The sequence below is a fragment of the Canis lupus genome, chromosome 16, assembly GCF_003254725.2.
Source record: "Canis lupus dingo isolate Sandy chromosome 16, ASM325472v2, whole genome shotgun sequence".
In the NCBI taxonomy this organism is placed as follows: Eukaryota; Metazoa; Chordata; class Mammalia; order Carnivora; family Canidae; genus Canis; species Canis lupus.
Genome location: NC_064258.1, coordinates 6,007,753 through 6,024,044, shown reverse-complemented (window position 1 = coordinate 6,024,044; position 16,292 = coordinate 6,007,753). Strand labels below are relative to the sequence as shown.

The following is a 16,292-nucleotide window of genomic DNA, read 5'->3' as shown; positions in this document are numbered from 1 at the left end:
AGGGGTTTAAGTTTACTCAACCGTATGCTCCTTCCTATCAAAGTGAAACTTCCTTCTCCTGGAAAGCGACTCAGCCGTCACTTGCCTAGAAAAGAACTTCCTAACCTCCAGATCATACCGAATCCTCCTACAGACTACACCAAACACCTCTACTTTTTTTTTTTTTTTTTTAAGATTTTATGTATTTATTCATGAGAGACAGAGAGAGGCAGAGACACAGGCAGAAGGAGAAGCAGGCTCCATGCAGGGAGCCCGATGCGGGACTCGATCCCGGGACCCCGGGGTCACGCCCTGGGCCGAAGGCAGACGCTGCACAGCTGAGCCACCCAGGCGCCCCGCACCTCTGCTTCTAATTCTTCTTATTCTTGCCCAGGTTGCGGTTCCACACTTACTTGTATGACCACTGATTATCGTTGGTTCCTCCCATAGACTGATAAATGAAGCCTCTGTCTCCACTGTGCCCACTGCTGCCTGGTTTCATTTCTGTCATGCAGTAGGCTTTAGTTTCTTAATATGTAAGAGCGGGTGGTTGGATGAATGAAGGAGCACATAGTCATTGCTCAAGAAATGTCTGCTGAATTAGTAAATACCCGAGTCTTTGGAGGACTAGAGGGAATCTGTTTGGCAGTGGACCAAATATAGTCAGGTTTCAGAAAGAAAAAGCAAGGAGAAACCTACACAAGGAGAAGACCTATCGGGATTTCAGAATACTTCAGGGTGGAAGCCCAATGTGAGCTGAAGTTACTTGAAGTCTTTCTTAGACTTCATACCAGGAAACAAACCTTTGGGAAGCAAAGTGGAGCCAGCTAGTGAGGGAGTGTGTCAGGAGAGTTCCAGGCCAAACGCTGAGTTCAGGGAGGGGCCTTAAGGTTTTAACCAGACCCCACCTACATCACTATTTTTAGTGTAAAAGTACTGCTATTCCAGAAAGACTCCTGGGAGTATTTTGGTGTTGATCTAATAGAAGAAAGGGCTTTAAATGAAGGTGATTTTTCCAGGCCAGAGAGCAAAAGGTACCTGTGGTCAACAAGGTATCTGCCATTTGGGAGCAGGAGTTGGCTGAAGGATGGAAGCAAAACAACAACAGAAGGAAACAGAACAGCATGAAGGTCCATTTATTTATTGGTTTTAAATTTTTTTGATTTAAATTCAATCTAGTTAACGTTACTGTATCATTAGCCTCAGGGGTAGAATTTAGTGATTCTTCAGTTGCACGTAACACCCAGTACTCATTTACTGCAAGTGCCCTCCTTAATGCCCATCCCCCAGTTACTCCATCCTCCCACCCATCTCCTCTCCAGCAGCCCTCAGTTTGTTCCCTAGAGTTGAGTCTCTTATGGTTTGCCTCCCTCTCCTCTCTGCCTTTCACTTATTTTCCCTTCCCTTCCCCTGTATTCATCTATTTTGTTTCTTAACTTCCACTTAGGAGTGAAATCTCATGGTGTTTGTCTTTCTCTGGCTGACTTCACTTAGCACAATATCCTCTAGTTCCATCCACATCGTTGCAAATGGCAAGATTTCATCTTTTTTGATGGTTGAGTAATATTCCATAGTGTGTGTATGTGTGTATACATACTACATCTTCTATATCCATTTATCTGTTGATGGACCTCTGGGCTCTTTCCATATTTTGGGTATTGTGGACATTGCTACTATTTTATTTTTAAAGGTCCATTTAAAACCTGGCAAATGAAAGAGGGTGGCCAGCATGGTTCTGCCTAAAGGGACATTACTGGTGTGAAGGTGCAGACCCCCAGACCCTCCTGCAACCTGGGAGAAAGCAGACTCCTCCATGAAAGTCAACATACCCTCATTGGGCACCTATTCTTGAGGTGCTCTGGGAGATGGAAATGATACTGCAGTCAATAAATCTAAGAAGACAATAGATGTGAAATAAGCATAATACCATTAGGATTTATGGAGGTGTCAAAATCAGCTGCCAAATTAAGTGATAGGGAAGATAAAGGCAGAAGCAATTATTTCTAGTAATCAGAGATGAACTTACAGGGAAGGAGACATTAAAGCTTAGCTTTGAAAAAACATAAATGTAGTTTGTGGGCAGAGAAGAGTGGAGAGTGTTATACCATGAGGCCACATCGTGGTTCACAGCATGGTCCACAGCATGGAGATGTCGGTGTGAATGCTTGACTTGAAAAAGACAAAATTTTCATTGTGACTGAAATTTATTAACCTGCACTTGCAGGAGTGAATTTGGATGGCACCCAAGGGCTTTGGATTGGAGTCTGTAGTCTGGAGGAAGATTTTTAAAGAAATGCCAGGTAGTGAACACTGAACTTCCTTCCTCAGCATCTAGTCCCTGCCCTTTCTAAGCAGGTCCCAATTTTGTCCAGATAATCTACCTTTCCCTTACAAGATTCAAGGGAAAATGAAGTCACTTCCAATTCCAAAGGTAGCTATGAAGCCAAGCATGCTAATCCCTGTCCTTCGTACTGCAGTGTGGGCTCTTTCTGTTATTATTATACACAATAAATATTCACAAACGATATGACACTTAATTGTCGGGTGTATGCAAGAGGCGTACACAAATCAGAACTGTTACTGTTACCAGTGGTATGTCAGCCCATTTTTGTCAAACAGAGGAGCATCCGTGGAGTAATTGCATTTTCTCACTGAGCCAAAGGTAGGGGTTGCTTCATACATAAGCTTTCTAATTATGGGCTAACATTAATAGTCGCTGACTTCCTTCTTCAATTATTTATAGTTATGAGTTAAACTTAACGTGGTCCCACATATTCTTTCCCTGAAGGGCCTCAAGGATCTGGAAAGGATTAGCCACAGTCTAATTTAGGAATAGGGATGGTTGTATCCACCTATGTGCCTTTACTGGTATGAGTCACTGGGGAGGTTTACTAAGTCACTATTTAAGACGATCCAGAACAGGTGCCTACAGCTGTTTTAAGAATAAGTACTATGGTGACCATGAAAATGCTCGGCTCAGATCTCCAACTGGAGGGAGTGGGTATATAATTGACAGACAGCCCCAGCTGGTGCCTCTGGAATCCGTGGTGCCAGGGCCATACTGTGATTCTCTCGGCTTCTCCTGGTTTGTGATTAAGGGTACAAAGGCAGGTCCATTCCTGGGAGACAGGGACTCTTCTGATGAGTGACTTTGACTCAAGGACTCCCATTGGCCTTGACAAGATTTTCCAAGACCTGCCCTACAGGATAAGCTTTTCCTCCCTTTGATCTTTCCTTCATGAGGATTAAACCTACTTCGCAGTCTGATGGTCTCCCGGTCTCCGCTGGTCCCTCTCTGTTGTCTCTCACAGATGTTTCTCTTAATAAATCTCTTGCACATCGATCTCATCTTGGCTTCTGCTTCTTGGAGGATCCAGGCTAACACGTATACTGTTATGGTTATATCTCCTAAAGTTAAAATACTCAAGTGCTTTTATTATAAATGTGTTATAATGGGAGTAAGGAGCAAAATCATTAACTTGAGAGCATTTAGGAAAGCCTCACCCACTACATTTTTTTATTCTTTAGTACATTTAGGATAACCTTTATTCAAATTATAGCATGGTCTATCTCTAGAGCAAGTTCCTGCCTGCCTATTTATTTAAAGCAATGATGCTGAAGTTTGGTGCTACTCTTGACAGGTGTTAATCAGAGTTAGGAAAGCTTTCATATTCTCCTTTGGTGTATTTGTGAAATTAACTTGCAGCTACACTTTCTTTTTGGATCATAAGTGTGTGGGACATATATGGCAGGAGTGGTTAATATTGCAGTAAGAACAAGAGAGGAGTCTTCTTATGTTTCCAAACTTGTCCCATCTCCAGGTCAGATATAAAGTTTGGTTTTGTACTGAAGAGTTTGGAGCCAGGGGAGCTGACTTAGGCCAAGACTGAGTGTGGATGTTTTTCCTCTGGCTCTGAAATATCAGACCCATTGGGTAGGCACGCAACAGATCTGGTTTCTATAATTGCACCCACACCAGTGTGGTTTATATGTCTTCACACACAAACCCACAAATGTTGTCTGGATGCTAGTGTATGGGAATTGGGAGTGGATAAAGGCCAATATCTCTACAACAAAATCCCCACAGAGGTCAAATCCATTTTCTCCATAAGAATGTGGTCCCAAATTCCACTTGTTACTGGATCCATCAGGCCATCAACAGGGGCTCAGAGCTTAGAGGCATGTCTTCCTTCACTACCTTTGGTAGAGGTTACAGCAACCACTGAGACGAGTGCCTCTTACTCCTAAATTTCAGAGGGAGAAGCTACTATGAAGTGTGCCTTGACTTTGAAGTTTGAGGAGAGATAGTCAAAAGTGGTGAGTTTCCATCAGGTCAGGGGATCCTATCATAAGGTTCAGGTCAGAAGTCAACACTTATATCCAAGACAGTAGCTTACTGACTTTTAAGGGATGGAACTCTGATCTGTCTTGCTGCTCTCAATATGCCAACTATAGCTTTACCTCTTTTTACCTTAAATTGTCTGCTTGGTTTCCTCTATCATTTCCTTCAAGGATTTGCCAAATGTCCCCTTATCAGAGAGGCTTTCCTGGACCTCACTGCATAAAAGGGCAAACATGCCCTTTGTCCAGTTCCCCCACCACTCAGAACACTCACTTCTCTAACTTTACTTTGTTTAATATTCCTTCATAACACTTATCATACTTGGTATGCTTATTTGTTCATTTTATTTTGTTTTTATAATAAATGGTGTCTTATTTTTAAAGTAAAAAAATTTTTGAAGGAGAGAGAGAGAGAGAGAGAGCAAGTCATGTGTGCACATGGGAAGGGGGAGCAAGAGGGGAAGGGCAGAGGGAGAGAATCTTAAGCAGCCTCTATGTCCAGTGCAGAGCCCGACACCCCTGAGATCATGACCCAAGCCAAAGGCTTAATCAACTGGGCCACCCAAGTGCCCCTATTTGTTCATTTTAATGTTCAAAATGGAACATAAGTGCTATGAGGGCAGGCTTTATTATTACATTTATTGTATATTTCCAAACCCTATAACTGTAAATAGCATTGTAGTAGGTGTCCAATAAATGTTTTTGAATGAATTTATAGGTGACCCAATGACCCAATTGGGAGAGGTTGACCAAATGTGGGTCATGTATCTTACAGATTTTATAAAAATTTTGTAATGGTTTTATGAATGTTTAGGAACCATTTCCACGAGTATTTCTTAAAAGAAGGCAGAAAAAAACATGAAGGATTTTAACTTGAGAAAATATTTTCTAGTGGCTTCATCTAGTTTTGTGCCAAAAAATATTTAAAATTCAGTGAAGCCACAGATCTTTACTACCTTACTCTGTCTCACAGAGACCATAAGTTCAATAGGGAGAGTTTGTGAGCACATGAGAAAATGATTTCTGCTACTCCTTTTATCAAAGTATCATGTATCTAATGTAAGGGCATCTTTAGTTTCTGTCTTAAATTCCAACTTTTTCTGCATGGCTCAATTAGCAAGTGAATTTACACAGGTTGTAAAGATATATTTTTGTTGTGTTATTCCTGCTAGGTAAAAAAGCAAACTGCTGCCCTAATGCCTAATTTCTGTCCTTCCTGGGACCGGCTCAGGGAATCTATGTATCAGAAGTAGGGATGTTTGAAGACAATAAGTAGGTGACCTGTTAGTATTGGCTTGTGGTCCCAACTTCATTTTGAATTACAGCCCAGACTTCCATCCTGTCTATGGAAGCATTAGGGAGTCACCCTTTCTAGAAGACACTCTTATGTACCTTGTAATATTAATTTTTTTCCTGAATTTATCCCTATATTTAATCAAGAGAAATGCATATTTTAATCTTGTGTAGGAGGAACAGAGGCTCTTCATCCATTCTCTCGGATTGAGAAAGAAAAAAAAAAAAGCAGCCCTTGACATCCAAGAGCTTGTCTGACACTTGTCTGACACTCACAGCTAGGCACCGTTTTTCTCCTTTATACATAAACAATTTCATAGAACATCCATATCAAACAAGATCACTCTAAGATCATGTCAAAGCAAGATAAGAACAAGATCTCTGAGCAAACACAAAATACTCAGTATCTTTCTTTCTTGTCTAAAATGAGGACCTGCTACTTTTCCAGAAAACAATTATAGCTTTATGGCCACTTTAGTCATCCCTACCAATAGATGAGATTTATGGCAAAAATCATAGGATTGCCCCTGCTTCTTGACAGCATCCAATCCAGAACAAAGCCTTACTTTCTTAGACTCTCCCCAAAATTATCCACCCAAAGCCCAAATTCTCTAGTAGTTTAACACCTCTTTACTGAGATTGAGTTTCTTGCAGTGTTTGTTTTACCCTAGCTGCAATGGGTAATCCAACTTGTCCAACTATAGGTGTGTTCCTGGTGGTCTATTGGCTAGAGAGTCCTAGTACCATCATCTGTTATACCCAAGGATATTCTCTCCTCCCCATCTCATTAGATACTCTTCTTTATCCAGCACCAGAGATCTATTAGGCATAAAGGTCACTCCAACAGTACTGACACGAGTCAGCTGTTTGCCTTTCTATGGTTTAATATCAGTTTCCTAGGAGGATTGAGATTTAAGTCTGCTCTAGGTTTTGACTATTTGTTACCAATGGACAAGCTCCCAGTGAGTGCTACATGTCTTGTGAATAAATGTCAAGAGCCTCAACTGAGGCTCATTATTGTTTCTTTGGTAACAGCTTGGCCTCAAGGCTGCACTGACAATAAGAACAAAAGGAGAAACTCTATATTAAAAAATAAAAAGTTGGAGTTGCATTTTCACTCTTTACCTAGATGGAGGCTGAGGGAAGGCTTTATGACCTCTTTCAGGTACTTGGTTCTTATTTCATAGATAACAGGACAAGGCATAGATATAGCCTGTTAGATATATATACTTGGGCCTTGGATTACAAGTTGTGTTGACAAAGTGGGGGGATGTCTCCTGTGTCTGCAAGGCCTCTTCTGGACTGCATGATTTCATTGCTTTTATGTTGTACATTTGATCATTTTGCCCTCCTGGCTCCCACCCTGTCTCCCCTCCCATCCTCCCACTTGTACTATCTCAGACCCCAAATTATACTAAATAATTTTGGCAGCCCGTGAAAGTGAATTTTATGTCAAAATTTAGGCAAAGAAATTTTTAGTACCTACATCTACATATTTCTTAATTATGTATATTTGAGTTCCCGTACAGTTCAAATGAACAGAAGTAACATTTTAATGGCCCTCATGTATATTTATTTGTATTAATATATCCTTGGCTCCTGGTACTGTCATCACTGGTCAATACATGGTTTATTTTTAACTTACTCACTTGTTTATTTTTTCCTAAAATGGAGAATACCTCTAAAACTAACCATCCAACATGAGGATAGAACATTGACAATAACTTAATCTACACAACCTTTCCTCACAAAGAAATGGTCCTTCTTTATAGCATTCAAATGTACAAGAATCTAAATGCATAAGTAGCATTTCTACAGCTCTCTTGAATTAGGTGTGGAGTTTGTGTGTGTGTGTGTGTGTGTGTGTGTGTATGTCTGTGCGCGTAATTAGAAGATGTCTGAAAAGTAGAGGATCACCCACCATTCCTTCTCTACCACACTTAGAAAATTGACTTCAAATATGAGAACCAAAGAAAGAAATCCTTTTCAAAATGGAAGCTGATCAGGGGTCTAAAAGCTTTGAAGAAATAAAGAACATAGATGTGATGTGATGTAGTCTTGAAAGAAGGGATAGCATGTGTTACTTTTGTCAGCAAAATAGTCAACACCTAAGGCCATATCTGGTTACCTATTGGTTTACTAGGCATATACAATAGGTGAGGTTATCAGGTGGGGACTAGCTTAGGGACTAAATGTATCAGACTGATCTGTAAGGCCAGTATGTAAGACCAATATTCCTTAGGAAGCTCCATCTGGCCTTGGGAATTAGACAATAGAAGAAAGCAAACTAACGGAGAAGGAAGAGCCATCAAGAGACTAGGAATAGCAAGACTCAAGAAATTTGGGAGCCTGAAGATCTCCTAGATAGCTGACTGCTTCTCCAAAATATGGTCAGGGAGGAAGAGGGAGAAATAGCAGAAAACAGGTTATGACATTCAGGTAGAGTGGCAAAGAACAAAACAAGGTGACTGATAAATGGACAGAAATCCTGACACTATCTGATCTCATATAAGACTAAAACTTTCTAAAATGATCAAATGAATAAGAATGCAGACAAACTTACAGCCCCGTTATGATCTTGAAATGCTTCCTGGAATAGGGACAAATATCATACTCCTTCTTGGGAAACAACGCTGGTTGGCCATCTTAACACTTGTTGAGTGTTCCTTCACTCAACAAATATAGAAAATCTGCTAGAGAGTAAGCTTAATCTCAGATACATGGTGACATCAGGGGCAGGCTTTGCTTTTTGTGGCACGCCTACGGAAACAAGAGAAGGTGAAGTGTGAAAGCTGGAAGATATTTAGTGTGGCCAGAACCAGAGAGTAATGGGGAGATACTGTGAACTTGGACACATCAGGTGGATCCAAATATCGAAGGGCCTCATCAACCATTTTAAGGATTTTGGTTGGAGCATAACTTAGTCAATATGAAGTCGCTGAAGAATTTTTATTTGAGTTTATTAAAAATTTTTCAAAGTAATACATGCACAAGGTAAAAAATTAAATAGTACAGAAGGACTTGAAATGAAAAACACAGTTTCCCACCCCATGTCTTTTAACCCTAGACCCCTTCCCTAGAGGCAATGCATTTAACAATTTCTATTTTTAGATCTTCTGTTAACTAACTTGCTAACATTAAATAATACGTCTGAACAATAATTCTTGACTTATTAACTTTAGACAATCTTTAATAATTCCCCATTACAAAAGATAAGGATTTAACTTACTCTATCCCCACCTTTCCTTTGCCTATCCCTTGCCAGATTTTTGATAGATATGTCATTTTTAAGACTTCTATTGATGGAATTTATAATTTTGGACTGTATAGTATCCTCAAGCTCTTGTTCCATTAACTGCAGACTTTATCCTCTCATTCCCACTGTGAATATATAAGTAGCCCCACTCTTCCTTCCACCTCTCTTCCCCAACCAATTCTCAAACTCTTTCTGCTCTCTGGTTTATTAACTTGTCAGGATCAATTATATTCGATTTCAGTTCTGAATAAAAAATTAAGCCTTTCATGTTTTGTGTCTAGGCTGATCGGAACACTGAATACCAACACACAGCATCTGCATTAGTTTGGCTAAGTAAATACTGCTTACTGAGAGCTGAATAGAAGCTAAGACTTTTTCTTCCATACATATCCAATGTTTACGATGCCTGTGGCACTTATAAGGAGAAGTACCTACCGCCAATATCAAATTGAGTTTCTTCTTACGTTCCCTGAATGTTTGTTGTTGTTTCACAAATGGACCTGAATGTCTTGGCATATTCCTGTTTTCTTTTTGCTGACTAAAGAATGTATGTCCTCCATATTTTCAAACATTCCAGTTTCTCAATGATATTAACAGAATGTATATTCTTCACAAAGAGCCTGAGACTTTGTACTCTTGTCTGAAATGGGTCTGCTAGAGTGAGACATCCTGGGTGGGATCCATTGTTTTCTGGATTTTATTCTTTCCTCTTTCCTGGTTTTCTTCCTCATTTTGCTGGAGAACCTCCTCCAGGTACTTTCTCAGAAAGAGTACAAAGTAGGTAGACTTTCTGGAAACTTGCATGTCAGAGAATGTCTACTTTGACAGTTTGGCTTGCTATGTTGTTCTGGGTACAGAAATTTTCCATAAGTGAAAAAAGTGTTCCACTGGCTTCTAGCACTTACGTGTTGTTAATGAAAAATCTGCTGCCAGTCTATTTCTTATTCCCTTTTCAGTTGAGCTATTTATGATAGTTTAACTTTATTCTCTTTTTGGGCAATTTTAATATCTTCCTTCTATCCTTAATATTCCAAAATTTCACAAGATTGTGTCTAGCTATAGGTTGTATGGGGGCCCTTCAAACTGGAGACTTGGTTCTTTCAGTTTATTTATTTATTTAATTTATTTCTTCACCTATGTTTTGTATGTTCTTTTTTCCAGAAAGTCCTAATGCTTAGATATTGATTGTCTAGGTCTTTCCTTGTTTTATTTATTTATTTGCTATTTCTTTTTGTTCTGTATCTTAGGAGTTTCTATTTTCCAGCCTGTTTACTGAGTATTTGGGGCAGTTTTATTTCACTTTCAAGGGCTCTTTTTATTCTGTTTTTCCTTCTTTCTTCGTAGCATTCTGTATTCATTCTGTATTCATTCAAATATACCTCAAATTTCTCTGAAGATACAGATTTTTTTTAAGATTCTTTTTTTTTTTAAGATTTTATTTATTTATTCATGAGAGACACAGAGAGAGAAAGGCAGAGGTACAGGCAGAGGGAGAAGCAGGCTCCATGCAGAGAGCCCGACATGGGACTTGATTCTGGGTCTCCAGGCTCACGCCCAGGGCTGAAGGCGGCGCTAACCCGCTGAGCCACCGGGGCTGCCCTGAAGATACAGATTTTTAAAGTTATTCTTTCCATGTTCACTTTGTTTCCTCTAGAGTTTGTTGTATTTTTTGAGTTTTCTAATTCTAACTGGTTATTTTTTTTTAAAGATTTTATTTACTTATTTAAGAGAGACAGAGAGCACAAGCAGGAGGAGTGGCAGAGGGAAAGGGAGAAGCAGACTCCCTGCTGAGCAAGAAGCCTGAGGTGGGGCTCAATCCCAGGACCCTGGGACTATGACCTGAGCTGAAGGCAGATGCTTAACTGACTGAGCAGCCCAGGTGTCCCCTAACTGGTTGTTTTTCTTACATGCTCCTCCCCTGGTCTTCCCCCTCCACCGCTCCCCACCCCATGCCCAAAGACTGAGGATTCCTAGCTGTTTGCATTTAAGAATCAATATAACTGTTAACTTTTATAGGAGTTGGCATGGGTGGCCTCTGCCAGTGTATGGTTGGATCTGTTTCTCCAATAAGCCTCTTCCGGGACTAGAAGCACTTAGGTACTTGAGGAGGGGTTTCAACAGTCAGAGAATTAGCTGATAGGCTAGAGGTCACTTATTTCCACAAAAGAGAAGTTTTATTCTGGGGCACCAACTCCTACCTCTCCTCAGGCAGTTTATTCAATTTCTATACAAACAACCAACAAGAACAGATTTTTAATGGATACCAATTATACACTGCCTGTGTTCTATGCACAGTGGTTGGGGCAGAAAAGGATGGGGTTCAATTTTACAACTGCTATAACTCTTTATAGACTTTTCAGGTGCTCATGTTTCTTTGGGATTATGTTGTTCAGATCAGCTTTTACTCTGTCTGAAAGATACCTTCACTCTTTCATTCATTATCATGCTTCATCCATTTTCTCTCTTCCAGAAATGTGTTGAGATCTTCTTCAGTTGTAATCAAATCTGTTCAGTTTTCTTTGCTGAGATGTGCCAGTTCTCTTTTGCATTTCTTGACTTCAATTCAGTGGGGCCTGGGGAGGGAGGGGAGGTAAACTTATATGCTCAGTTCATCATCTTAAATTCAAAGTCCCACTGGAAGCTTTCAGACAGGGGAGTGACATGAATAGCTTCATATTTTTAAAAGGTTCCCAGGGGCCATAATGCTAAAAATGAACTAAAGAGGGCCAGAAGGGATATGAATATTATTCTAGAGTACTAAGAATCTGATTTCCTTGCAGAGAACATGCAATGTCTGGGACTCTTGGGAGTCAGGCACCTTACCAAAATAACCCATCATTCAAAACCCAGTAAACTACTAGGATGCTTTCATGTTGCCCTAGAGATAATGCATGAAACTTGAATAAACTGAAATCTAAAAGACCTGGATGACGCTAAAGGGGTCAGTGTCTTTGGGAAGTACCTCAGGAGCCTATCTCAAGTTCCTCCTTTGAACTGGCATTTGGGATACACAAAGGGACTTTCTGTTCTGATAAAATTGGATGAGGGTGAGTATAAGCAGCCAAAGAACTGGCAGGTAGGGACATAGAGGTCCTTCTGTTTGCTGGCTGGTTTCTTCATTTACTCATTTACTAGCTTATTCAAAACGCTAGAGTTACTAACACCCATTCTGTATTCAGAGTGCCCGGGTTTGAATCCCAGGTCTACCACTAATTAGAGGTGTAGACTTAGGCAATTTACTTGATCTCCATAAAATTCAGTTCATTTAGTCCTAAAATGGAAATGATAAATTTCCATCTCATAAGATTATTGTGAAGATTAAATTGTTTAATTTAATTTTAATGATCTATATAAAAAAACAAGTACAATATTTGGCACATAGTCAAAAACCCGCTAGCTGATAGAATTTTTTCAAATGTTGAATGAATGTTCGACATCTATGTTTAAAGCACCTAGATGATAGATATCCACGAAATAAGGGAAAATAATTCTAGGGTTAAAAAATGACATAATAAAGAAGTCCAGAGAAAAACACTCTCTAGGTCAAATTTTATTGTCTATGTATCCACCCAATTCTTAATAAAGCAAATAATATAGTGTATTAAAACAACTAAATAAATAGAAGTGATCTGAAGGAAAACTGGCTGGATGTATACATTAATCCCAGATCCTCAACTCTAGTTAAAAGTACACAGAAATGGGAGGTTTTGATTAAGATTAGAAGAAAACTTAAGAAAACCTTTGCATTGTTATTAAATAAAATTTGGGCCGGTTGTATCCAGTTATCTGGTTCGAAAGTCAAGATTTCTCTATGTGTGTGGACTTTATCTGCCAACTGGTAAAGAACTCTGGGCAGTGATAGGAATCTGTGTCACTACAGAAACATACACATCATCACTAAGTCGGATGCCCATTGTTTGCTAAAAACAAATGCCTTTATGCATTTGTTCTGATTTTTCAAGTGACTCCCATTCTTGATTTAATCAAAGAAGGAATTTCACCTTTAAGATGGAATTGAATAAAGAGATAAAAACCCAAGAAGCTATGAAGACCACACTGTAAATTTAGAGCCTATGGGTCCTGTAGATCCTGTAGCTCATAAAGCAACACCCCTAGGTGTTTTGAGAGGCTGGCGTATAAAATTTAGGATGGGATTCGATGGATCACACTGCAGCAATAAATGCCATCTAAAAGGGTAGTCTAGCTCTAAAATGATTAATTATTGTTAATTAGACAGTAATAATGGCAGCTGGCATTTTCTCAATACCTACCAACCGCCAGATGCTGTTTAATTCCTTTTAGAAGGACTAAAATTTAATCTTCACAATAATTCAATGAAATAGATCCCATTTGATAAGGAGTCATTTGACTAATAGGTGAAAGAACCAGGCTTTGGATACAAGGAGTCTACTGTGAGAGATGATGGTCTTAACTACCAGGTCATGGTGAGAAAAGGGGAGTACTAAGCTTACTACTCTGTGGACCAGCAGAACATAGAGGAATCCCTTGATATACAAGCACTGCATTCACAGACCTCTTCAGGACTATCGGTCTGGGTCTTCCTGACAACCCTGTGAGGTAGGGATTTTTGTCCTCATCTCACAAACAAAGAAATGTTGAGTAGTGACACAATGACCTTCCCAAGAGCTAACACTACCTACAGGCTCTTTTTACTATATCAGATTGCTTTTTAAGCTCTTTGAAAACTACCTAAGCCACAGAATATCAAGGAACTATCTCGTTATCCTAGTAAATTTGTGTTTCAGTGGATTCTATGGGCAGGTTTCTGGAATAGCTGATCAAAAATAAAAGCCCAGAGAGTCCTCAGGATATCAGAATGGGAACCACCCCCAAGGGCCACGGCCCATCATGGTAAACCAAGGGCTGGCACAGAAGCAGGTGCCAAAGCTCTCAGAACCAGGCCAACAGAGGGCCAGCAGGGAATCCGGGAGCAGAGGAACGAGGCTCATAAACAGAAGGCATTGTTCCTAAGGATTTCTGATTCCCCTTTTTGCTGTGTTCTTAACCCACTTTCTAGAGATGGAACTAGGTAGGAAGATATGTGGGCAATGAGCCAAGAGGGCAAGGCTAGAACCCTAAGAGACAGAGGTCGAGGAGTGAATCCCCATCTCTGCCTACCTCCCCAAACCTCTCTACCTGCCACCTCGCTGGGCACTCCTTACATCTGTGTGAGGAGGTATAATTTCATAATATTTTCCTTCCATTCAGGCAGATAGGCCAGGCTGGTAGCCACTTCCTTCTGGATAGGCCAGGCCCAGGCCTCAAAGAACGGAGCCAGGTTCTTCTGCACTTGGTGGGAGAACATCTTCACCCACAGATTCATTTTGTCAACATTGTCTGTGGGCAAGTTGGTCTGGTTCCTGTACTCCGTGAAGAGACGGATAAATGGCTCCCAACCAAAAGCCTCCTGTAGCTGGGGACAGAAAGCAGCAGCAGGAGACATTTAATTCACCGAAAGAAGACCCAACAAACACTATAACAAATTAATGTAATGTATTTAGCCCCTAAAATACCAGTTTCATTTCTGTCACTGGCCCCCTCTCCTGTTCTAGCTGCTGGCCTGACAGGTTACTCTCTTAAGAAGGGCCTCTGGGCAGTGCAGCGCTCACACAGAGCAGATCCTCAATCAAGGATGGCTGTGCTAATAACTGCAAGGATTAGTAGCAGTATTTACGACCTAGGTCATTGTTCCTGTAGCTCACTGGATTGTGAAAGTGTCGACAGGGTATCTCACAAGGATTTAAAACCGGCCGAAGTGGGAAAAAAAAATCCTTGTATCTTTCATAGCTGCAAAGTGAAACTCCAATAACTCCAAAACTCCAATAACTCCAATAAGCCCCCCCTCCCCTTACCCTGATATGACCTGCATCAGTCGCAGGCCTGCACCAATCTGCAAGGCTGCTAACATAGCCTTTCAGAAAAAAAAGTGAGTCCAGTATAAACAGGAGACTCTATTTAGTCCAGGCGGCTAGAATTAAGGTAAGTAAGGCATAATTTCAGGAAAAGGCAGCTGTCCCCGAGGCCACTGGAAATAGCCCGTGTGAGGCTGGGTTATGGCGCCTCACCGTTAGGACAGACATCAGCAGTTCTCTGAAACAACCTCAGCTGCATTTCACAGGTGAGCGACTTCTGTCCCTGGGGTAAAATGGCCCCAGTGACAAAGTTCGAGTCTCCAGGCAGTTTCACTATCGTTCTCGGGACAGAGGGTACAAACAGAGAGGGACTGGGGCAGGTGGAAGAACCTGGCTGGAGACTGAGTTCCAGAAACCCAGGTGGTGGGACTCTGCACCGTGACCTGGGAGCTGCTCCAGGGCCTGGGGGCCAGGAACGGGGCTGGTGGACAATCGTTCAAAGGCAGGGGCAACCTCATGTGCAGGCCAGTGAACAATCTTGGATTAACTGAGGCAATGAGAGGACCTGCCTCATAGGTTCCGTCCCAAATCCTGTGTGTGCCCGGGAGGGGGAGGTCATGGGGGTAGGAACGGGCAGGGTATTTGGTGTTAGATCGCTATTCAAACAGGACATGGTTTGGCTCCAGTCTCAGGTATGTGTGGGGTCAAAGCTAGCCATGGTAACCATATTTATAGTACCGTCTTCACCTCTTAGTGCTTTCTATCTCCTCTCATGAATCTCCTCAAAGTCATGGTGTGAGGGTGCAGCTGAGGCACTTAAGTCCACCCTGGGGTCACTAGAATGTCCCCTAATGAGGCCATGCCAGGTGGTCCCCGCAGTGGGGTCTCCCACCCCCCTCCATTCTGGCCCAGTACCTGTAGATACGTTTCCAGGGCAGTCCACGCATTCCAGTTTTTCACATTGGGACCCTTGCCCAGGTAGATTCGGACTCTCTTCTCCCGAACTGGAGGCCACAGAGCAATATTGGCACGGCCTCGAGGGATGCCCAGGACTGTCTCATGCACGTAGACACACCACAGATTGCAGGTGGCCTCGGTGGTGTGTGGCGGGAACTCCCACTCCTGCCGCTGCTGGTTCCGGCCGAGCTCATGGACAGGGCCCCACAGCCCCTTGGTTCTGATGAGCTTCTCATTGATGAGCTCCTGCACGGATTCCAGATGGCACATGATGGGGTACCCTGCGTGCATCCAGCCTGGGAACACAGGAGGGAGGAAGAGAGGTGAGAACGCTCCCCACCTGTCCTTACCGGAACTTCCAGAAGCCCGTAATGCTCAGAAGGGCAATCCACGCAAAGACCCACCAGGGCTCTCCCTCAGCCTCTCTTTCTGTTATCGTGCCTCCACCCTCACTCTGACCCGAGAGCACGCGGCTTCAGGACGGATGTGCATCACCCACAGCCCTCCACGTACTCTTCAGCTTTTCCATTTTCGTGAGTGTCCTGGCGTGTGAACCTGTCTCATGATACTCTTTTCTCAAAGTTGAGAACTCT

At 41.7% G+C, this 16,292-nt stretch overlaps 1 protein-coding gene across 3 annotated transcripts in view; it reads right to left on the bottom strand.

Annotated features, from left to right (window-relative positions):
• Positions 1 to 8,556: 8,556 nt before the first annotated feature.
• The window catches only part of TCAF1 (TRPM8 channel associated factor 1), a 52,170-nt gene continuing 44,434 nt past the window's right edge, over positions 8,557 to 16,292 (bottom strand). For 2 of the 3 annotated variants that reach the window (XM_025433760.3, XM_025433759.3), the window contains exons 7-9: positions 15,658 to 15,995; positions 14,053 to 14,303; positions 8,557 to 11,442 (exon numbers count right to left, since the gene is read on the bottom strand). In XM_025433760.3, coding sequence (XP_025289545.1) covers positions 11,433 to 11,442; positions 14,053 to 14,303; positions 15,658 to 15,995 — 599 coding nt within the window. In that variant the 3' untranslated portion in view covers positions 8,557 to 11,432. Of the gene's footprint in view, positions 11,443 to 14,026; positions 14,304 to 15,657; positions 15,996 to 16,292 lie in introns of those variants that run through there. The other variant, XM_035699508.2, reaches the window with a different exon arrangement.